The sequence below is a fragment of the Pezoporus wallicus genome, unplaced genomic scaffold (genome assembly GCF_028554395.1).
Source record: "Pezoporus wallicus isolate ANWC-B61680 ecotype Strahan unplaced genomic scaffold, APGP_CSIRO_Pwel_v1 contig_8333, whole genome shotgun sequence".
Lineage (NCBI taxonomy): Eukaryota > Metazoa > Chordata > Aves > Psittaciformes > Psittacidae > Pezoporus > Pezoporus wallicus.
The window spans coordinates 1,376,727-1,399,871 of record NW_026637037.1 but is presented as its reverse complement, the minus strand read 5'-3'; the positions used below and the strand labels follow the sequence as shown (position 1 = coordinate 1,399,871).

The following is a 23,145-nucleotide window of genomic DNA, read 5'->3' as shown; positions in this document are numbered from 1 at the left end:
TATTCCTCATCCAGCCTTTCCCTACAGGGTGTCAGCATGTTACCGATCACAGAATAAATGCCAACAATCAGCCCCAAAGACTGGGAGCTTCTTTACTGCATGTTCAGTATCAGCATAGAACCAGCAAACGGTGTTTGTGCTCCCTAGAAATAACCCCTCCATGACTTATCTGAGGATAATTCAAACCCGATTGTCCAGCAAGAAAATGCAATGCCCTGCTTTTGTCTGCTGCTAATCAGGGCCATTTCACTGCAAAAGTGGATGAAGCGTGATTTGTGGAGCTCAGAAAAGCACACCAATGGTGAACAGCTCCAACTTCCCCAGCCACTGTGTATGATCAAGAGCGTTAAGAAGTAAGGTCCTGATCCAACTTTCCTTAAGTCAGTGGAAACATTTCCAAAGGCTTCGGAGGATGTTGGATCTAGCCTGAAATCATCCATTCTCCGAGGTCAGGAAAGAGGAGTTTATCCAACGTGGATGCCTGAAAACTAACGAGCTTTCATGATGTGTACATGAACCGCCATTTCCCTCACCCCATCCTTCAGCTTCCTGCTGCTCTTGCACAGTTTCCTTTTCCCAACGGGCCATCCAGGCAGTTCTGTTTCCTTTAATTAGGAACAGCCCCGGCTGGTTTCGTTAGCGGCTGTGCAGTGGTTGCCGTGGTGCTGTGCATCAGCTCGGCTCCACACAACCACCTCCTGTGATCCCTGGGGCTACTACAGCCACCACAGGCCTTGGGAGAGAGCTGGGGTGGTTCCAGCTGGAGTCAGGAGCAGCCACTCCATCCATCCAATGTCTGCTATCAGATGGGAGCACGGGCCCCTTGTTCCTGGGGGTACCACAGGCTGCTCCTTACCTCCGAGCAGGGGATCAGGTTCTGGTTATTAACTTCAAACCCGTCAAGATTTAACTGCATGTGAAAGGTTGCTCTGTGTGCCCAGGGCGATGCTAACACGCACGGACACACAGTGCCGTGGTTTCGGCCAGCACTCCTCAATGAGCCGAGTGTTGGATCTGTTCTGGCTTCCCGTGCGGCCGCCACCCATGGCCCAGTGCTCGCAGCCAGGAACGGGCTGGACCCGCTGTGATCCCGCCGCTGCCTCCAACCTGAACCTCCCCTGTGTCAGTGTGAGCCCATCACCCCTTGTCCCACCGCTCCAGCCGTCACGAAGAGCCGTCTGCAGCACGCTGCCCAGCAGCAACACTCCATACAGGCCGCACGCTGCCCAGAGACCGCGTTTCCTCCCCTTCCGCGCCATCTCCCACCCAGTTCCCTACGGATCTAAGCTCTTAACGGCACCTCCCGCCCCGCTCAGCCCAGCACACAGCGCAGCGGCGCCTCCGGCCCTGCCCCGCCGCCGGCCGCCCCTCAGGCCCCGCCGCAGCGGATTCCTCACCGCTGACGCGCCCCCGAAGCGCTTCGGGCCGGGCCGGGCCGGGCCGGGCCGGGGCGGAGCGAGGCGAGGCGAGGCGGGGCGGGGCGCGCGGCCCGATTGGCGCGCGGGGCCGGGCCGCGAGGGAGGGACGAGAACTTTCGGCGGCCGCGGGCGGACTGTGCCTCAGCCCCCGGAGCCGGCAGCGCCCCGCGAGCAGCGGTGACACCGCGGCCATGACCCACTTCAACAAGGGGCCTTCCTACGGGCTCTCTGCCGAGGTCAAGAACAAGGTACGGGCCGGCCGCCCCGCGCGAGTGCACCGGGGCTTTGTCTGCACGCACCGGGGGCTTCTCTGCCTCCGGCTCCGAGCCGGGTCTCTGCCTGTCCGCGGAAGAGGCGGGGGGGCACGGGGAGCGCGATCTGGCACCGCGGTGGCGGGGACGAGAGAGGTGTCAGCGCCGCCGCCACTCGCGCCTCGTCCCGCACCTGCCCGCGGGGGCAGCCTCGCTCCGCGACGTCCCAATGGGCCCCGGGGGGTCCGAGCGCTCCCCTCCCGCTGGGGCCGGGCCGGGCCGAGCCGAGCGTGAGCGGGGAGGAGAGGATGAGCGGAGCGGAGCGGCGCGTCCCGGCCCCCCGCGCGGCGCATTCCAGCCGCATGACATCATGGGCACGGCGGCGCGCACAGGCCACGCATTGTCTGCCCGCCCCGCCCGCCCCGCGCGGGCACACAAAGGCGGCTGCGGGGCCCCTGCTTGGCCCGGCCCTTGGCGCTCGGCGGGGGTTTGTCACGGTCACCGCGCCGCGGGTTAGAGCGGAGCGGACCGAACCGGGCAGGAACCGAGCCCCTGCTGCCGGAGCGGTGCGCGCCTCATAGCGGCACAGACTGGTTCGGGTCGGTAGGGACCTTAAAGCTCATCCAGTTCCAACCCCTGCCACAGGCAGGGACACCTCACACTAGAGCAGGTTGCTCCAAGCCCCTGTGTCCAACCTGGCCTTGAACACTGCCAGGGATGGGGCAGCCACAGCTTCTCTGGGCACCCTGTGCCAGCGCCTCAGCACCCTCACAGGGAAGAGCTTCTGCCTAAAAGCTCATCTCAGTCTCACTTTGGCAGGTTAAAGCCATTCCCCTTGGCCTGTCGCTGCAGTCCCTGATGAAGAGTCCCTCTCCAGCGTTCTTGTAGCCCCCTTCAGACACTGGAAGCTGCTCTGAGGTCTCCACACAGCTTCTCTTCTCCAGGCTGAACAAGCCCCAATGCTCTCAGCCCGTCTCCATACGGGAGCTGCTCCAGTCCCTTATCTTTGGTGCATTGTTCTGCTGAGCTGCACTGATTTTCCTCACGCTGTGTGGAACAGACCCTGCTAGTGCTAGTGTCCTGCCTGTTAACCCTGCAGTGAACAAATACCCAGTAAGAAGAGAAACCTTTGCAGTAAAAATGGCACTGATAGACAGGTAGGAATAAGTTTCTCTATGCCTTTATTCTCAGGTTTAAACTCTAAATGTAGCATTTAATAACTGCTTATTTCACACCTGTCTGGCTTCAGGCTTCAGCAAATCCCCAAATCCCGTTTTACTTGTGGCTGAGTAGGAGGGGAGGAAGGAGGAGAGTAGTTCACTTCAAACAGTGTCATGTATGCAGAAAGCCTGAAGTTGGTGTCCTGGAAACTTCCCAGAATAGATTCCTCTTTCCCCGTTATTGGCTCCCTGTGGGGTTCTGCTCCAGAATTTGGTGACATTATGGAACAAATGTCTTCCAGAGCGATTCCTTCCAGCATCTAAACTTGATGATCTATCTGCGCCGTCACAGTCTAAGAGACAGACAGTAAAACAGATGATGTGTGTTGTTGCATGTGAATTGGGAAGAACATACAGACTCTTCTACCTGAAAAACCATCGACAGAATCCTGTAGGCTTAACAGTGATCCCGCCTACGGGGACAAGATGGGAAAAGTCCTTATTGTTCTCACCTTCCTTAGAGCCTCCTGAGAGGACCTGTTTCCGGCCCTTGCATTAGTAGAGGGTTTCAGACCGGTGTGTTACACGTCTTTATACAAAGGGCCTTCTACTTGATGATGCTGAGTGTCTGCTGTTCACTGACCTTCCCTGCTTGCTTCAAAGCAAATGTTGCAGAGGGGTGGATGTAGTGTGGCAGAACAGGTTTACTTGTGCAGCTTTATACAGTCCTTGGAAGTGTCAGTGCAGCGGAGCCGTAACAGCACAATTCAAAGGCACCAGAGACGAACTCATCTACTTTAGGAAAAGGCTCAGAACCAAACCAGGCAAAGAAACAAAAGCAACCAACAATGAAACAAGCTTTGAACTTTGAGAATGCTGCTCCTGCTGTAAGAGCTCAAACTTCAAAGCAATTATTTTATAAATGGTACACTGCATACCTCTTGTCTCATGTCTTGCAGCTAACTCTTGTGTAGTTACGTTTCTGTTTCTCTGTATAGCTGAGGGTCAGAGAATAATGTCTGTAGAGATCATGGTTTCCTCTCTCCAGCTCCTTCCATCTTGTAAATACTTGAAGACCATCATCTGGTTTCCAGCTCGTTTTTGGTACTGATTTTAATCACACTTTCTAAAGCCCTTTGTGCAAACTATTCTGTTAGACTTGGGTTTGGTTTGAACGTGGTGTTGGTGCAATGTTTGTAAGTAGTGGTGGCACTTCCCTGCTGGAATGCTGGGCAGTGTTAGATCCCTTGTACCTAACATGCAGCGCTAATCCCCAGGTGGTGTTTCTGCTGCAGCAGACAGACGTGTTAATGGCTGTGCTGCCCGACAGCCTAGCTGTGCTGGAAAGAAAAGCCCCTTTGGTTTGGTTGTTTCCTCATTTGGCATTGTATTGCTGTTCCAAGAGACCTTTTGTTTGCTGTGGTATTGGAGCAGATGAATGTAACATGTCATGGTGCTTTAGCAGAACTTGGTTTAATTGATGCTCAAGATTACATTGCTAAGATCAAAATCTTGGTTTAGTTCTTTTGAGGCTCCTCCTCCTTGGTTTGCTTCCTACCTCAGTTCACACCGATAAGATCTGGGCTGGATTTCTTGTCCTTGTCCTGCAAAGGAGGGATGACATCCGTGTGCCGGTTCCCAGCTGTAAGGGAACTCGCCTGCATGAGAAACGTGTAGGTAGTCAGAGTGGTGTAATCCCTTTGAAGCCGATTCCCTGTTTACTCAAGATCACAGATGATACTTGATCCAAAACAAATATTCTGTGTGGAGCCCTTGAAGATGGTGGAAATGGGTAGCTGCTTCTGCAAGCAGTAAATCCTTTTCTCCCTAAAGAATGGGAGAGTTTCTGCAGCGCATGAGGTCTGTGTGGTTTGAGATGGCGATTCAGGTAGCTAAAGCTGCGTGCTGGTGTTCTCTTTGTCCCTGAGGTACAACTGAGGTCGGTGAGAAATGAGCAGAAGCTTTTGCTTTCATTGTCTTGCTGCATGAGGTGTGGAGCAAAGCAAAATGCCGGCAGGAGAAGGAGAGGTTCCAGTTCATTCAGCTGCTTCCTGGTGACTCCACCCTTCCCGTAGAAATGGTGCTTGTGTGGGACAGGCGTTTATCTTCTGCCTCTCACATTTGATGCGTTGCCAGTTCCGTCTCCATGTGAAAGGAAGGATGGGCAGAAGGACTTCGCACAGCATTTGGCTATGTCCTGGCTTAAGTCTCTGACCTTCCTGCTGAGCTGTGTCTCTGTCAGGAGGCTGTCACTGGTCACTGCCATTTCCCTAACGTTTTAAAGGCCTGAGGTGAATGAGGTCTGTCCTGAAGCTGCTGCCCTGAAAGGCCAAGTCCTGGCAATAAGGAAAAGGAAGGGAACCAGGTTTTAAACTGGAGGCTGTTGATAGATGAAGCCTGTAAACAAAACCCCTCCTGTTTTGCAACATTTCCTGCTCTCCTTCTCAAGGGCAAATACCCAGAATGAGAAAGAACTGAAACCTATGGTGGATAATGCTGGCCAGGTGTGATCATTGTGTTCCTCCTGGCACTGCCGAGGAGCCACTTCTGGCTCTGGGTCCCACTCACCACAGGCCAAACAAACAGATCTAATGGCTTCATCCAGAAATTCCTGGTGTGAATATTTTAGCTGGGAACCAGATTTGAATCATTCACTGTCAGGTTTGTAAATGAGTGATTTAATAGCGAGGTTTGGCTGCTTGTAGTTGGCAGTTGGGCCCTCTCCTTCCTCTTCCTCACGCCTCCTTTCAGAACAGTAGTAATACCCCTTTTCCTTCTTAAAATGTAACTGTTCCCAATACAGATTCATTTAACGCTTCCATACGTCCCATAGATTGTTTTCCTTTACCAAACCTTTAGGTTTGCTTACTAGGTTTTATGAACCTGAGGTAAGAATGTTTGCTTCTGATCAAGTGAATTGCTGTTAATGTTGTTTGAATGATGTGATAAAAGTGGAGCCTGTATTGGAGGAAGGCAATGAAAACTTAGGCTTTGAGAGAACCAGTGGATATCTTCTGTGACAATAACTGACAGCATGAATCTCTGCATTCCCATTGTGTTGTTCATAGATGTCAATCAAAGATATTCCTTCCTTAAAAGCTATGCAGCCAAGTTCTGCCTTAAATCCAAAAGTTAAGTTTAAAATAAACTTAGCCTGTGTGACACCTTTTGCATGATACAGATGTTCAGTGTGTTGCAAGGAGAATAAATGAACAACCTAACACAGGGGTGTTGTCAGAAGTATTGTAATAGAAACACATACACTGAAACTTCACAGAGGGAATGGCAGAAGGATTTTACACACCAAGCATTCAACTTCAGTTTGCTTCAGTTCAAGAGCTGTGATCAACTAGCACACACCATGAAGTTAATATTCACTAGCCAAGTGTCAGTTTCAGTGTTTTATCTGAAATACACAGGGATGAGTTAAGTACTGAGTGAAAACTTCTGCTGTAGGTTTAGTCAGGAAATCTAGCAACTGGATGCACAGAATGCATTCAGCATTAAAGTTCTTAATGGTAAAGTTTTGATAACTGAGTTATGTCCAAAACCCATAAATGACAGCTGAATAATTCCACAGCTGCACTTGCAGTCAGTGAATGTTTGGCACGATAACAACATGCACCATTTGAACCACGTTAGTGATAAGAACAGTGAAAACTTGAGGGGTTTTGTCAGTCTTACGATGTGTTTTATTTCACATGTATCAGCAACCAAGTGACTGGAATTCTCCAGCTCACTTACAGCATCCCTGTGGTGACAGACAATGCTAAACTTCAGTAACTTGGGTCCTGCCACACTCTTCTCTCCACTTCCAAGCCAGGCAGTGCTCCTCAGAACATGTTGCCACCTGAATTCATTTCCAACTCTGCAGCTACTTCAATAGAAGTGTTAATACTAAGGCAGTAATAAGTAGCCCTACTGACATAGGTACAAACTGATGGTGATGAAATCTGCAGCATTGAGTTGATGGTCCACACAGATGATAAATCTCTTTTTATGATAAGCAGGAGCAAGTAATGTGACATGGAAACATTTCCCTTGCCAGCAACTTGGTTATTAACACCCCTGCCATCTGCTTAAAGCCTCCTCCTGTCTGTCAGCCAAGCACTGCCCATTCTGCACACTTGCATATTGCCCGTGGACAAAGATTTGCCTTCGGGAGCCCACTGGGTAGACATACCCTCTATCAGTGTCACTGGTTGGTAGCCCCAAGTAGGTGAGGTGAAATAAACCTGTGATAGTGGCTGCCCTCGTGGCATCTGGCACTTGTAGCTGTGAAGCACTTCCACAGGAGATAATGATGTCTTCTTTGCACTGGTTTAAATCCCCAGCAATGGTTGACATGCCATTGCCAAGTTAACAGTTGTCTTTGGAGTCTTCACATGTCCTAGAACTGTCCCTTGCAGTAGTGCACAGCTGCTCTCAGACTGTGAGCCACATATCGCAGCCCCGTGCGATATGCATAAGGGGCGTCATTCCCAGTTCTGTCTCTTGGCTCACGTTGTTCCTCTAGGAGGAAGGTGATGAATGTCATGGCATGGCAGGGATCAGCTGTCACTGCCTCATAACATCAAAGCAGAGGTGGAGCACCAGACAAGTCTGCTCCTGTGCATGCACGAGGACAGCACAGATAGAGACTGCCGGTGCTGCTGCCACCAAAAGTGAATTGAGAGCCAGGATGTTTGCTGTAGGCTTGTGTGTGATGTTTAACCTTAGGGAGCACACTGTGTCTGCACTCCCAGATTTCACAAAATCCCGGACTTGTTTGGGTTGGAAGGACCTTAAAGCTCATCCAGTTCCAACCCCTGCCACAGGCAGGGACACCTCACACTAGAGCAGGTTGCCCCAAGCCTCTGTGTCCAGCCTGGCTTTGAACACTGCCAGGGATGGGGCAGCCACAGCTTCTCTGGGCACCCTGGGCCAGCACCTCAGCACCCTCACAGGGAATAACTTCTGCCTTATCTAACCTGAACTTCCCCTGTTTCAGTTTGAACCCATCACCCCTTGTCCTATCACTACAGTCCCTGATGAGGAGTCCCTCTCCAGTACACACTGGAAGCACTTGCAGTGAATCTGCGTTCCTGTATCACAGTTGGTGGATTGTTTTGGTGGATTAATAAACATGTAGTAAAACTTTAACTGGTGATAGAAAACTCGCTGAGGTTCACATTTAAGGCTGGGGGATAAGTATCAAGTCTTGCATCCTTCACGTGCAAGGTCACAGTATACCTGCTATGGCCAGAACACCTCTGAAGAAAGCAAACGGAGCCTGTCAGAGTCATGACTATTAAATGACATTAGTAGTCTCAGAAAAGAGTAGGTTTAATTTGCATTACGGTAATGCTTGTTTGAAATGTACAAATGAAGGTGCTTTTTGTATGGTTTCAGAGTTAGACAGTTTAAAATGTAGAGAAAAATACCTATTATATCCTGATTGCTGAGTCAGTATCCTCAAGAGAGAGCTGGATGCGTACAGGCAGAATTGGGGGATAATGGCAAGTCACTGATAGTTGTTTTTTTTTCTCCTCACATCAGCTTTTTCTGCAAGAACACATATTTGGAGGCTTTTTCTTGCTGAACAAAATTTGCTTTGGAGAATAAAAGATAAAAACTTCTTTGTACTCCAGGTTGTAGCTTCTGTAACGACGTAACACCATATGCAGTGTGCATCTGACACATCCTTTTAAGGCAAACTTTGTAGATTCCCATCCCCTATGGAACTGTACAGGAAAGGCCTTCAGTGAAAATGGGCTGGAGGCCAGGACACGTAGGGCAATTTGAAACAGATTTTTTCTAAGTGAGATCATGTGAAAATCCTTCTTTTCCCTTTAAGAGGGACTCTTTGGCTTAAAAATGTTTAGAATCAGATGCTTACAGAGAGCAGCTATTAACTGCTAGAGCTGTGTTCAGCAGCAAATGCTTTCTCTTGGGTAAATACTTTTGGTTGTGCAGTCATGCCTCAGAGTAACCAGTGTTGTTTCTATTTAGTGGGATTGAATTAGAGTGTGTTCTCACAAACAGTTTTGTCTTGCTTCAGGTGGGTGGTTGGATGCTTGGTTTTGTTGTGTTGTGTCTTTAAAACAAAAATAAACCCCTCAACAACCCCTTTTTCTGCTTCCCCTCTCCCCCCCCTCCTTTAACCCAGTGCATAAGGAGTAGCTACTTAACCTCATTTAGTAGATACTAGGAGGGGAGACATAATTAAACTTCCTGTTGCTTATATAAAGCCATCTTTTACCTGAAGCAGATACGATTCTGGACATATAAATTACAGAGGATGAAGGTATTGGTCACACTGGAGGAGCTGGCAGTAAGAGAAGACCACTGCAGTGAGGCATGAAGTGCTGCTGTCACAGCTATGCTCCAGTGCCCTGCTGGGACTCTGGCCAAGCTGCCTTACCCAGTCCCAAGCGTGCTTTAAGCCTTGGGAGTCTGAACTTGCTCCAGTCACTGATCCTGGACACTGGACTTTAACCCTTCAGTGCCTTTGCTGCTTCCTCTCCAAGTCTTGACCTGGGCTTCTGGGGTCTAAACAGGATTTTTCTTGGGGACTTCAGGCAGACATCCTTTTGGGTTGCAGAGTAATCCTTAAGGGGTGTGATGAACTGAAGTTGTATGTGGCTTGTGCAGGATTTGAATGCCAAGTCATTTCCTGAATTTGGACAAAAACTATTTCTGCAGCTCCTTGCTGTTCTGAAATGCTTTCATGAAGGTGGGATATGATCTGCTACAAGCCCTAGCTGGCTGAATTATAGATGGATTCTAAACAAGTCTTTCTATCCTGCTTTGCACAGGTAGGAAGAGTAAAACTCTAAAATACTACCATAAAACCTTATTTTGCTTTCCTGCTGACAAAGCTCTCCTGTTACATTGCTTTCCTGTCAGTATTTCCACTGATACTGCCTCTTATTTATAGATAGAGGGCATCATCTTAGCGTATTTGTTAGGTTTACTTAGGCTTTGCTTGAATAAGAGTAACTTCATGGAACAGTATTTTTCTGTTGTCCATAATCAATTGTCTAAATGCTAGAAGCCCTCCCAGCAAAAGATAAAGCATAACAGGCACATGCATTTGAGAAGGGATTGGTTATCTTCAGATGTCCATGGTGCAAGCCAGCTCTTACCTTGCTGCTGACTTTGGTCTCCCAAGAACATTTCCCATGTTGAGCATGGACAAAGCACAAGTTAGAGCTCAGGTCAGTACACACCAAGTGGAAGAACACTGGAACAGGAGCTGCAACGCAGCTCCTGATGAGATTCCCACCACCTGACCAACCTGAGCTGTCTCTGATTTGGTTAACTGCGTAACAGTGTGCGAGATCAGTTGAAGTCACCTGAAAGTCAATTCAGTGTTAAGTCAACAAAGCATATGTAGTTCAGACACATATCTAGTGTTCTAAGACTAATGTTCTTCACTTATTTTTCTTGACATCATTGTACTAATCATGTTCCAAAGAAGTAAAAAGCACAAGTAAGTTTCTAAGAAGATAAAGACTGTTGCCTTTTTGCCATGGTCTGTCTTGATAGCATCCGTTATCATCGATGGAATGATGGTATGAGAATGTTTGTGATACGGAAAGGTACATTGTCTTTGAAAGAATCTAACAGGTTGTAATAAAGAACAAAAACTGTGAGATGAACCATCAGAGGTAAAGAACTGGTCTTTGAATGGATGGAAAAGAATTGGAACAAAACATATTAACAAAGTTAAAGTGCAGTCCTGGCACCTGAGCATTTTGTTCTACAGAATAATAATGGAACCTTAAATAACCAAGGATTGGGACCTCTCATGTGTCACTTGCCACACAGCATTGCCCACACGTACTGCTGCTCGTGTATTTCAAACCTGCACTGAATTCAGGTATGCACAGTAGTGAGACTAAAACTTACCTTGTGGTAGCCTGAGCATGTATCTGCATCCCTGACTCACCCCCGAGGTAAAAGAACAGCAAACTGTGGTTCCTGCTCATGCTTTATTGCTGAAAAACACTGGGTTAGAAGTTCTTACAGCATGTTTAATCAGAGCCTCTTCCTTAGAGTTAGGCTGGCTTTTCTACTTGAACTGTAGTCTTTCCTTTTGTACTGATCATAAACTTCAGCATAGCAGGTTTAGGGCTTGATTTTACATAAGCTGCATTTTCATTAAAAAGATGGATAGTAAAAATTAAGTAAATGTTTTCTAGTGTGTTTATAGTATTTGTTTTTTTTCTTTAATATCACCTTAATTATAGATCATATTCTTTTTATAACTCTCTATGTGATTAAAGCACAACCTGCCTGGGTGGCCGTATCCAAAATATTTTGGGATGTTTCCTGGAATATAATCAACATTGTGCCTCACCTGCTGAACTTGAACTGGTCAGAAATACCCCTGGGAAGGGAGGGTGTAGAGTGGAGAGCAGGGCACAGCAGAAGCTGGTTGTTACAGTTCATTCTCTGTGCTGAATTCATGTTGCCCATTCTTTTGATAAAGTTGGAAGACTCATCAACACCACTGGGCCTTGGGGGAGGACCAGAGGGTCACGATGCAGTTTCCTTGTAACATGACGTATTTTAAGAGCTTTTCTACTGGGGAGAAAAATAAGTAAATGTGAAGTAATCTGTAATTTCCTGGCTTGCTGTAGTAGCAGTAAATTAGAAAAACACAGCAAGGTACAGTGCTCATTGATGTTACTGTTTGTTTGCAGTCTCCATCTAGCCTTTGATAACTACCAGAGTTACATTAGAAGTCATCTCAGGAGATGCTTCTTGGATTACTCTTAGGAAAACCAGATTGTTTTCAGATTTGCTGTTCATGCAACAGATTGGGTTGGATCAACAGTGTCTTAGCTGAGGAGAAACTTCACATTCCAGTGCTTTTTCAAATGCAAACATAAACGCTTTCAAATAATAGGGAGTGAATATTACCGAAACCATGTTCTGCAAAGAAACTTAAACTGTTCAGCAATATGCAGACTAAAGATACGGTGCGAAGGGACTCAGTATCAAGAAGTACAGTTTATGGTGGCAGGACCAGAAGGTGCTACAGTTGAAGGTGAAAGCTGATGACTAAGGAGAACTGGAGTTTGAAGCCAGAAAACTGTGACTGTGACAAGAAATGATAAGAACAAGTAACATGAGGAAAACGGTGAGAACAGATTTGAAGGGGCAAGAGTGTTGCAGTAGTTGAGCTGCAGAGAGAGAGGGAACCAGCACTCAGTCAAAGCGCAGGTGTGCAAGTTGTTGGTTCACTCCGAGGGAGAGATGGTAGTGTTTGCTTCTGGACTAGTTTGGAAGCTGTCACACAATCGGATCTGACGGCCAGGGAGTAGAACACTTAGTTCTTCCAGCATGCTGATCTGGCAGCAAACAGCATGCATGACTACAGGTATCTCACTTGTACAATGACTTGGAAACTTTGAGGCATAGCTGTTCTTACTTCACAGAGTTTAAACTGGTACCCATGGGAAGGGTGCCAGGGATTTTTGACTGATGCATATCCATCCTTCCTTTAAAGGTTGTAGCCTAAGTTTTGATTTACAGAGAAAACACTGAGATGTGGGCAAGTTATCAATTCTGCTTCACATAACAGAAAATAGTCTTGAATATTGAGCAAAATGGATACAGCTGGAAAATCTGTGCTCAGTATCACAGTAGGATGTAGTGAGACCTTTCAGTATTAGTGTTAACACAGAGTGTTCTCTACCTTTATAGAATGGTTAGGGTTGGAAAGGACCGTAGGATCATTTAGCTCCATCTAGTTTCTATACAACAGCCCATAATGACACGAAACAATATGTGTTCAGATACCACATGTATCTGGACATACTTAATGGTGGCTTTCAGTTTTTGAAGTACTTTGCCCATTTGGTTTTCATGTGGGTTTTTATATTCCCATTACCTTTGGGTTTCTCATGCACAAATAATGCCTCCTCTGACATCTGCTTGCTGAACATACATGAAGTGAAGAGGGAATTTCAATTTGTCCTTCTGATGAAGGGTCACTGGATTGGATTTTGTGTTCTAGAACAGCAGGTGAGGAATGGAATGGGGAACTCAGGTGCCAAGAGCTGGAATTCTGGATAATTTGGGACTGGCTGTATAGTCTGCTGTCATTCCCACTTCTGAGGAATAAGCGCTTCCACAAGCTCCTGCCTTGAAAGCAGAAGATCCTTCATCTTCACTCACGCCGCTATAAAGCCTTAAAAAAAGGAAGGAGAAAGGTCTCATTGCAAACTAGTGCCAAGCAAGCAGTAAAGAAATATTAGTGTTAGTATCTTTGGCCTCTGCAAGACCAATCACTCCTGAGGGTGGTACTTACTTCATTGCAAAGAACGTTTCGTAGTTACCACTGAAACCATAAAAATTCAGTTTCACTCAGATAATTCTGGATTCATAAAAACTGAAAAGATGACAAAGGAACAAATTCCAGCTTAAAACATAAACTCTGCAACTTCAGGCCTAAAGAGCTGGAGTTTCCAGCTCTTAAGCTTTCTCGGTCTTTTTTGACTGCAGAGTTAGGTATTTTGTGTCACTGTAAGCGAGGACGTGGTCCACACCAAATCTCTCCCTGTGGAGAACAGGTTTTGTTGACAAATGCTGTTTCTGTGATAGAGTTGTTTGGTCCCGTTGACAAGCACATGCTTTTATTGTTGAACCTTTTGACTTGTTGGTCCCAGTGACTTGTAGAGAGCTGTGCAGCGTGCTTAAGTGCTTCCTTGAGATACTGTTACAGGATTTTTCCAGAGTAGCAGCAATACAGACAGCTGAACTCTTAAACTGGAGATTTGGCATATGCATAGCCCTTGGTGGATAGTGTGTTCTGTGTAATTTGGAAAAGATTAGTATGAAAGGACAATTGAAAGTCCATATGATATCACTTATGGTGTGAAATGCTGGTTAACATCATCACTCAAACTTAACATTCTACAGGCACACTGAGTAACTTCAAGGGACACAGATAATTGAAGTTGGCCAACAAAACTTCATTTCTGTCCAGGAATCTATATACTTGATAAAAACAATGGTGACTGCTGTTCTTGTACTACAAATGGAGGGAGGGTTTTTACACTGTTAAGAGGTCCCAAACAGCAAAGTTCTGCCTGAACAGAATAAGTTGGGAGAACCGGGTGTGAGGTTGCCAGAGGAATCAAGTTTAATCACAAGGACTCTAGCCTGAGGCATACATTGTCATAAATGGATGCGTATCAGCTTCTAATAGCAAGTAACACCTACTTGTTTCCTCCCACAACCTGAGATCACCAATACTTTTGACCACTTGTATAAACTATAGTTTCCTTTCAAATGTGTTTTTAACACTTAAATCTACATCTCTGAAGCAAGAAGAGTAGCATTTACAACTTTGTGTATCTCTCAAGATCTGTCAGAACAAAGTAAAGGAATTAACAGTTGACTTCCTGCTGTCTTGTTTTAAACTTCTGTAACATCTTTATATCCATGGCTACCATTGAATCTTTTCTGCAGTGTCCCAAAACAGCTTTTGTCATGGCAGGGATGATGTATACTTTGAATGAAGCTGCTCAGCTACTGCTTTCATCTCTAGTAGACGGTGTTTTCTTTTGCAGTGGAGTTGGAAGATTTAAGTGTCTTCTATGAAGGTTCAGTGCTTAAAAAGGGATCAGATCTAATACTACTAATCAGATCAATAGTACTAATCAGCATATTGATTAGGAGTAGTGGAAAAAGCCTAAGTCGTTTTCATTTATGACAAAACTTCCAGCCCTCTCTCATAGCTAGTGCCCCTTTCCTTTGAATTAATCAAAGGAAAACTGGAGCAACTCTGATAGACGTGGAAAACCTGGAGTATTCACTAGCAGTTTTACAGAACTTCTGCTTGTGCCATAGGGAGTAAAAGAGCCAAGAATCCAGAGTAAGCAGAATGCCTGGCTTCTGGTAGTACGTGACCTGTCCCTCTCCCTGTTTAACCCCTTCTTGTCACATGTTTAAATCCAAACCCTGAAGTTTCCATGTCTGTAGCTTTTCAAAGTGTAGCTCTCAAAGAAACTACCACAACTCCTCACTATTTGTAACCTAACTTCCCACCAGTTCAAAAGCCAGGACAAAATGTGTACCATATTTAAGTCAGTACAGAAATGAAGGAAGTTCTGAAAACCAGCACATTGAATAGCAATGCTTTTAGTGACAGTAAGACAAGTTTCCGCACATCTATAAGCATTTTCTGTTTCCTGTCTCTATATAAGCACTGTAGTGATACTCTGAGACAATTAAAACCTTCTTAAAAAGCTCAAGATTTGAACACATGGTGAAGTGTTCCAACATCAAGTAAATATGTTTCAGAAGGGATAAAATTCCATCTGATTACTTGTACGTTCCCCAAGCAATGGGGGCAGCAAGTTAGTATGCAGCTCAGTTGTAATCTCACCTATGGAATGCACTTAGTAGCAAATGAGGGAAATCTTTGACATTTTTTTCCTTTATATGCTTGCCAAGAAAGATTAAACCAGGCACACTTGCACAAGCCTTTAGGGTTCTCACTCCTACTAGCTTCCACAGTTACTCTTCTTTTAATATGGGGAGGGAGGTGATTGATCTTTAAATGTGTCTTTTGGTGGCGTGATCACAGATCTGATTTCCTTTTCTTTTAATCAAAAAACCTGATTACCAGTACTTAAAAATAAATGAAGCTGTAAAAAAGTTGCAGAAAAACAATTCCAGCTGCAGGATGGCTCAGCTGTGACTGAGCCTGCTCTTTAAGCTGCACCAAACCAGAAACTGCCTGAATTTCCAGAAAGCATAACATACATTACATTTGTAACTAAGAATTGTGGAAGAGATCGGTTTAACCCTGTCACTGTACCCACATGCATGTTAGAATAGCAATTTTAATGTAATATGAACTGCCAACATACAAATGACCAGCCCAAATTGTCTTCTGTCTTCTAACTGGAATGTAAGAGCATACCAGGTTCTGGCCTTTCTACAAATCCTCTTCTTTTGAACTAGAGTACAGAAAAACATTATTTACTGTATGTCCTGTCTGTACACCCAACTTAAGATGTTGTGGGTAAGCTCTGTAAGGTCTCTCTCTGTAGGTTCTCTAATGCATAAGAAGAGTGTGATGCTATGGTTCAGTCTAAAAGGGATGCTTTGGCACCTTTCTCTTTTGCAAAATAACAACTGACTCAGTTATGGCCAAGACTGCTGCTCTGCTGTAACCCTGAACTAGCTCATCAAGTTCTGCAGATATTCCTGGGGAGACAGACTAAGGCTGGGATCACATAAGGAAATACAGATAGCCATGAAAAGTAGTTTGTAAGCTAATCACCAGGTTAGCAAGGAGAAAGATAACCAACTTCCTCATACACCAGTTTTAAGTTGTTAACCTTTCTGGTAGCCCCTCAGTGAAGGGACTGCCCACCCTTTACTGGCATCACCATCACTATAAATAAAGAATATGGTACTTGTCATCTTGTGCAGAACATTGCACAACATTTTTACCTTTATTAAGATCTGAGTAAGGGAATGGGTTAGCCCATTATCCTGATCTGTAAGTAAGGCACTACAGCACCACTATTACAAATAGTCTAAGGAAAATAAGTATTACTTAGGCAAGTTTTTGAAGTAAAGCCAGGGTTACTGGAATTTTCCGTTCCCTTTAGCAGAAAAATAGAGAACAGAATACTGTAATTTTCTGTTTGGTCAGTTTGGAGTTGGGGATTACTAACACGAGCCAAGATGTAGCAATTGTCTCTACCCAAGTCCTTCAGAATGGTTGGAATTCTAATCTCCTGCAGTATAAATAGCTGCTAATAATCTGCCCTTTCTGGGTTTAAGTCTACGACTATATGTAAAAACTCTGAAATGTACATGTTTTTATCTGAATGTGAACAGCTTTACATGAGTTTCTGGTAGGAATTTGTAAGCAGCTGATGGGACCCGAGCTGGTTTTCCATTAGTTACATGTTCTGTGCTTGCCTATCAGGTTTTGCCCGTCTTACGAAGGTGGAAAAGCATTGCCAACCTCCGCACTAGAGGAGGCTCTTTATGCCATAAAATCTTGGGTTCAGATCACTTGTTTTGTTTGCAGACAAAGTAGCAGTGCTTTCAGGGATAGAATTCTTACTTGCCAATAGTGAAAAGCATTGCAAAAATAACAGGTTTAGGCTGAAGGAAGCTTGAGCTCCTTTGCAGTGTCTGCAGAGGAGAGAAACAAGGGCAGAGAGTAGAGCACAGACCACCTTAGCTGCTAGCATTCAACTTCACTGGTTTTAAGCGTTCCATTCACATGGATTGATTTCTAGTGATTGACACATTGAGTAGTGCAGTCTGAACATCTGGAAAAGGAGTTTTTAAATTATCTTGCTAACAGTTCTGGGCCTCTGTTTAATGCCTTAACTTCAAAGACCATTGCAGGTTTTCTCTCTTTTCAATTAAAAGACATGAGATCACAGTTTATTCCATCAGAGTCTTCCAGCAAGGCCAAAGAAAAGAGAAATAGCAGGCATACCAAAGCTGGAGTTTCAAAAAGCCACACACAAACCTCCCAGAATCCTCAGCAAGAGAACTCTGAATGTTGTAGCAACAAGGGGAAAACTTACTCGGTCATCTCCATTAAGTATAATCTAGCTGAAAATACCCATCCCATGATAATCTTCAGATGAAGAACTTCAAATCTATCACCTGAAAGTTCCCCTGTAGAAATCTAAATCTGAGCAGCAGTACTGCTGGCATGGCAGTTCAGAGTTCTTGTGGTTGCAGTTTTCCCTTGTGAAGTAACTTTATGGCTGCTTGTGTTACAGATTGCCCTGAAGTATGACCCTCAGATAGAAGAAGATCTGCGGAACTGGATAGAAGAGGTGACTGGGCTGAGCATTGGTGCAAACTTTCAACTGGGATTAAAAGATGGCATCATCTTATGCGAGTAAGCATCAAAGTAACCATATCTTTAGCAGTTTTCTACTTTCGAGAAACTAAGAAGGGACTTTCTGAAGACTCCCCTTCAAACACATCAACAACAATAGTCAAAGATAGCTGACGGTAGGGTGGGAGACAGCTGTGGATAAATGAAAACTTAAATCTCCTTTATATTTCAGCAAAGATTTCTTAAATATTCCTAAATTTAACAGTGAAGCTCTTTCTGTAATAACCAAATGGCATACAAAAATTCTCACTGTCTGTGAGAGCTGAGATCTGAGCTAGACACTCGGTATAAACCAAGAAATTAACCATTTTGATGAAACTAATGCAACTAATAAAGCATGAGTGAAAATACTACATGATGCCTGCAACAGATGGTATAAGGATGATATTTATTGTTTAAGCATTTCCCTTTTTTTCACCTCCCCAGGCTTATAAATAAGCTGCAGCCAGGATCAGTGAAGAAAATTAATCAATCAAAACTAAATTGGCACCAGGTAAACCAAAAAAAACCCCCAAAACTACACCTCTAACACCTCCAACCCCCAAACAGTTCTTCAGTTCTTTTGCTCTGTATTAACAAATCTGCTGTGAATATGGTACACCTTCAATCTTAATAGCACTGAGTTTTGTATGATACATACGCAACAGCTGAGGACACTGCATACGTTAACAGCATTTAACAGAAAACAAATACAGCTGAGATAGCTCCTAAATGGCAGTTGAGTGCATATTTAATAGTAGTGTAGCTACTGTTAGGTGTGTAGTAGCCGTTAGGTGAAATTCCAGATGGAAGAAGAACGTAGAGCTGTATAGCAAGGACTTTTTCCAAGTTTAAAACAAACACACACCCCCAAAAAAAAAAACCAAAAAAAAACCCCACCAAACGCAAACCAACTGTTAAATACTGAATTAAACCACAACTGGGAGGGGAAGTCTCGGAAGAAATGGTTGTGTAACAGAAAACAATATGGTGCAGACTACACTATTTCAGTGTATCCAGATTTGATTTCTTCTGAGTGCTCTACCCAGCACATCCCCCTAGCTGAGGGATTATCAAAGGCAACATGCATTTAGAACAAGCACTGGAAGGTTGCTGGTTAGAGCTGACTGCCTTTACGGCTGCTGGGATTAGCTTGATACTGCTGTGTCAGCCTCTTGGTTTTATTGGCATTGAATCCTATTAGATATGGTGGAGGATTTCTATATTTTTAACAAGTTTTAATACCTCTTAAGACCTCAGAAGGAAAGGTGGGATTCAGTCCTTACTCCTTGTACTCCATATGTTCCTCCAGTTTCTGTGGTGCACAGTGCTAAAAGTGCTTAGTTGAATGTGTTCCAGGAGGTGAGCGAGATAATACCTTCAAACCAAGTGAAACATTCTTACTATCCACATAGTTGTGTTTTTGTTTTACTCAGAATTATCAATTGCTGAAGTCAGACAGCATGTCAGATTTTCCGGTTTGAAGCAGAGTTTCCATTAGGATTTCTCTTGGAAGGGACACAGTTGAGGCTGTTTTTGTCTAACCAAGTATGTGATACTCATTAGAGTAGGCTAGATAAAGGCTCAGATTGATTTCTGAAGTCAATGTTAAAACAAGACTTCCCACTAGTCAATCTTAAACTAACACCAGAAAGCTTTAGAATTCCTTAGTTTCTGAATTGAACACTGAGTAGAAAACTGGCTTTATGTTTCTGTTTAGCTGGAGAACATTGGGAATTTTATCAAAGCCATCCAAGTCTACGGCATGAAGCCACATGATATTTTTGAAGCAAATGATCTTTTTGAAAATGGAAATATGACTCAAGTACAGACTACTTTGGTGGCACTAGCAGGTTTGGTAAGTATTTGTACCCATGGAATTGCCACACATTCACATGCCAGTCCAGATGCACCCTTACCAGACATGTAAATAGGAAAAGCAGCATGCAGCCCGTCACGAGGGGCTAGATCATAGAATGGGTTGGGAGAGACTCATTCAGCTTCAACCCCCTGCCATGGATGGGGACACCTTCCACTAGAGCAGGTTGCTCCAAGCCCCTGTGTCCAACCTGGCCTTGAACACTGCCAGGGATGGAGCAGCCACACCTTCTCTGAGCCACCTACGCAGATGACTTGACTGCACATGGTCTTGCTCTGGAGCTGTGTGTGCATACACAGAAATGGGAAGGCTCACAGGAGAACACTAATCCCTGCAGAATATCCTTCTGACAAGATGCTTGGGTAGCTTTGGAGTGCCACTGTCAGATGGCACCGGGACTGCTGTCTCACCCCTGACAACAGAGTCTCATTTGAGATAAGTCTGCTTGTGGCATCAGTTGAGAGCCCAGGGTCAGGGCAGTAAGATCCTGACAGAAAATACACTCCAAACACTGAATACTCTTATTTTCCCTCTCCTTAAACAGGCAAAAACTAAAGGTTTTCATACTACAATTGATATTGGTGTCAAATATGCAGAGAAACAAGCACGAAGTTTTGATGCAGGAAAACTAAAGGCTGGGCAGAGTGTAATTGGCCTGCAGGTAAGTTTGAAATTCAAGCTTGCAAGTTAATATGTTACAGTTGAGAACAGCTTTCTTGCTTTGATTAACTGACCTATTGTTCATGCCAGACCAGCTGCAGAATCACAACATATTCTTATCATGGAAGGAAGTATGAGCTTCTAGCTTTTGTAAGCCATTAATTGGCTTTAGAAGCTCAGGTGACTTCCTGGAAGGTTTTCTATTTTAGATCTGCAGTAAGAGTGATAAGGAGGAAGGGGACAGCTAATGTTAGCAGTTTCTTCTCTGTCCTCTAAAGTGGTATTAAAGGATTCTTTGGCTAGCTAAAGCTCCTTATATGGTAGAAACTTTTCCTCTCCCCTTTCCTTAGTAGTTATAAAACCCAAAATAACTAGCATAAAATCTTAAAATGCTTGTGGTAGAGAAGTTGTGGCAGTCCAGTTGAATCATCACTGGCCAAGGGCAAGGGTAACGGTTGCATTTTGATGCATATGTCCATCCTAATTGCAGTGCAGTTGGGCAAATGCCAGTGACTGAATTGCCTTTGGTATGCTTTTGAAGCTCAGTATGGGGACAGGGTAATTTATTACAAGTAGTGGTCAAGCTACACGAGGAAAGCATACGCTGTAATTGCTTCTTCCTCAGCCATCAGTTACCAACCAGCTTTGTTTCCTTTGACTGGGCTTGCTGTACAAATAAAAATCCACCTCTTCCTTCCCCCACTAAAGATGGGCACGAACAAGTGTGCCAGCCAGGCAGGCATGACTGCTTATGGAACTAGAAGACACCTCTATGATCCAAAAATGCAAACTGATAAGCCCTTTGACCAGACAACAATTAGCCTACAGATGGGCACTAACAAAGGAGCCAGTCAGGTAAGCAGGACTGTGTGCAACACTTGTAGAGCAGATACAGCACTCGACCTGGGAGGCCTCGGTGGGATGGGAGGGTTTGTGTTGTGTGCAGTAGCAGAGTCTAACTGGCAGCAGCGAGAGGGGACACTTCAGCTGTGCTTTTATGCAGTAACTGAAGAACTTGAATTTCTTATCAGTAACAAGTGTGTTCTGTGCTAAGTGTCTTGAAGTGTAAAACCGACCCTCATGCTTCTAGGATTCCCACCTGGCTGCTATACCAGAAGAAAACAGTAATTTCATTTCAAGTACTAACTAGACACAGGCAAAAAAAGACACTGCTTCCTGGGTGCTACCCCAATCCAAACACTTAGTATGCTCTTTCCAAAATGGAAAACAAACTGAAGTTTTCTGCAAAGACTTTACTCTGTGCCCTACGTATGAGTGAACTCTCGTGCTTCCAGTAAGGCGTATTAGTTGTAATCATAAATGTAGTAATTGCAGCTCTTGACCTTCTGACTGAACCTCTCTGACCGTGTTTTATTAGGCTGGTATGCTGGCGCCAGGTACCAGGAGAGACATCTACGATCAGAAGCACATATTGCAACCTGTGGATAATGCAACCATTTCATTACAAATGGGTACCAACAAAGTGGCTTCACAGAAGGGAATGAGTGTGTATGGGCTTGGACGGCAAGTGTATGACCCCAAGTACTGTGCTGCACCAACAGAGCCTGTCATTCATAACGGCAGCCAAGGAACAGGAACGAACGGGTCAGAAATCAGCGATAGCGATTATCAGGCAGAATACCCAGATGACTATCACGGAGAGTACCAGGATGACTATCAAAGAGATTACCATGGTCAGTACAGCGACCAGGGCATTGATTATTAGCTTGGCATCAGAAGTTCAGTATTAGTCCTTTATTTTATTCAGTAAGAACGAAACTAGCCTTGTGGAATTGTTACCTGTCTTTTCCTACACACTATACTTTAATGTACCTGAAGAAATACTGCCTTACATACATTCCTGTTTCCTTTCTCTGCCCTTTCCCTGTCTAGTTGCCTTTAGTGCTGTAACAGTTATAGGCTACAGCATAAACAGTAACTGCATATGAAGTAAAAGGAATACTGTGAAAGGGGGAGTGCTCTTGTACAGCCAGGTTGTCTAATAAGGAGCTATGCATTTTTACAATCTCTACTCAAACAGGTATTTACCTACCACAATAAGCCTTCATTTGACATATTTACAGCTTTTCTATTTTCCAGATGAGAGAAAAGAATTCCATGCTTAGAGTTAAATGTGGTCTTTGCCAATTAAATCTAAGACATCACATTAGTGATTTTAATATCATTACTATGTTTCTTAGGTATTGTTTGCTAATGGTAAGTCCTGCATTAGACATAAGCGTGCATTTGTGATTGTGTATTCATTCCATTATCAACACTGACCAAACTTAGAAATAGTTGTCTTACTAAAAAGGGAGCTTGTACAAAGTCTTGAGCCAACAAAAGTCCCATGATTGATGGTGCACTTACCTTTTATTGTGCCATAATATATCCATGTAGAAATGCTTTTTCTTCCTTGAACTGTATTTATTGCCACACTTCTCAAACTGATTCCAGTGTATTTTTATAAATAAATATTTTTTTCTTAAAGGTATGTAGAAGATCCTGTCTCATTTGTTAATGCTGCTGCTCTTAAAGATTAGATGCCACAACATTATTCTCAAATCAGCATCACCTTTGCCTATGTGAAGGGTAATGCAGAACTGCTGTCTGTCACAGGTTGGGTTCTTTCTTTTCCACAGGATTTAATGCAACAGCCTCGTAAAAATCCCCTGGGAGCGAGTGACAGTGACTCCGCAGGAAAGGAATGTAGCGCCTTTACAGCTGGGTTCACTTCCCCTGTACCGACCCAGAGATCCTTCACTGTTCACTAAACCCTTGCCTTTTTCTCAAGGCAGATGAGGAACTGCACATAGTTAATGCTGCCTCTGCTTCAGCCTATAGTCTTCACACTATGACCTGGAGAACTCAAAACATTCTTGCTTTAGAGTATGGAAAGAGATGTCCCAGTCTT

The 23,145-nt window shown here is 44.5% G+C and overlaps 1 protein-coding gene across 1 annotated transcript; it reads left to right on the top strand.

The window, feature by feature from the left end:
- The first annotated feature begins 1,506 nt into the window (after nucleotides 1-1,506).
- Nucleotides 1,507-22,725, top strand: CNN3 (calponin 3). Its single transcript, XM_057402759.1, has 7 exons — nucleotides 1,507-1,666; nucleotides 17,592-17,713; nucleotides 18,140-18,206; nucleotides 19,413-19,550; nucleotides 20,116-20,232; nucleotides 20,940-21,086; nucleotides 21,610-22,725. The coding sequence occupies exons 1-7, from the start codon at nucleotides 1,610-1,612 to the stop codon at nucleotides 21,955-21,957; spliced, it is 996 nt and encodes a 331-aa protein (XP_057258742.1). The 5' UTR covers nucleotides 1,507-1,609; the 3' UTR covers nucleotides 21,958-22,725.
- The last annotated feature ends 420 nt before the right edge of the window (nucleotides 22,726-23,145 follow it).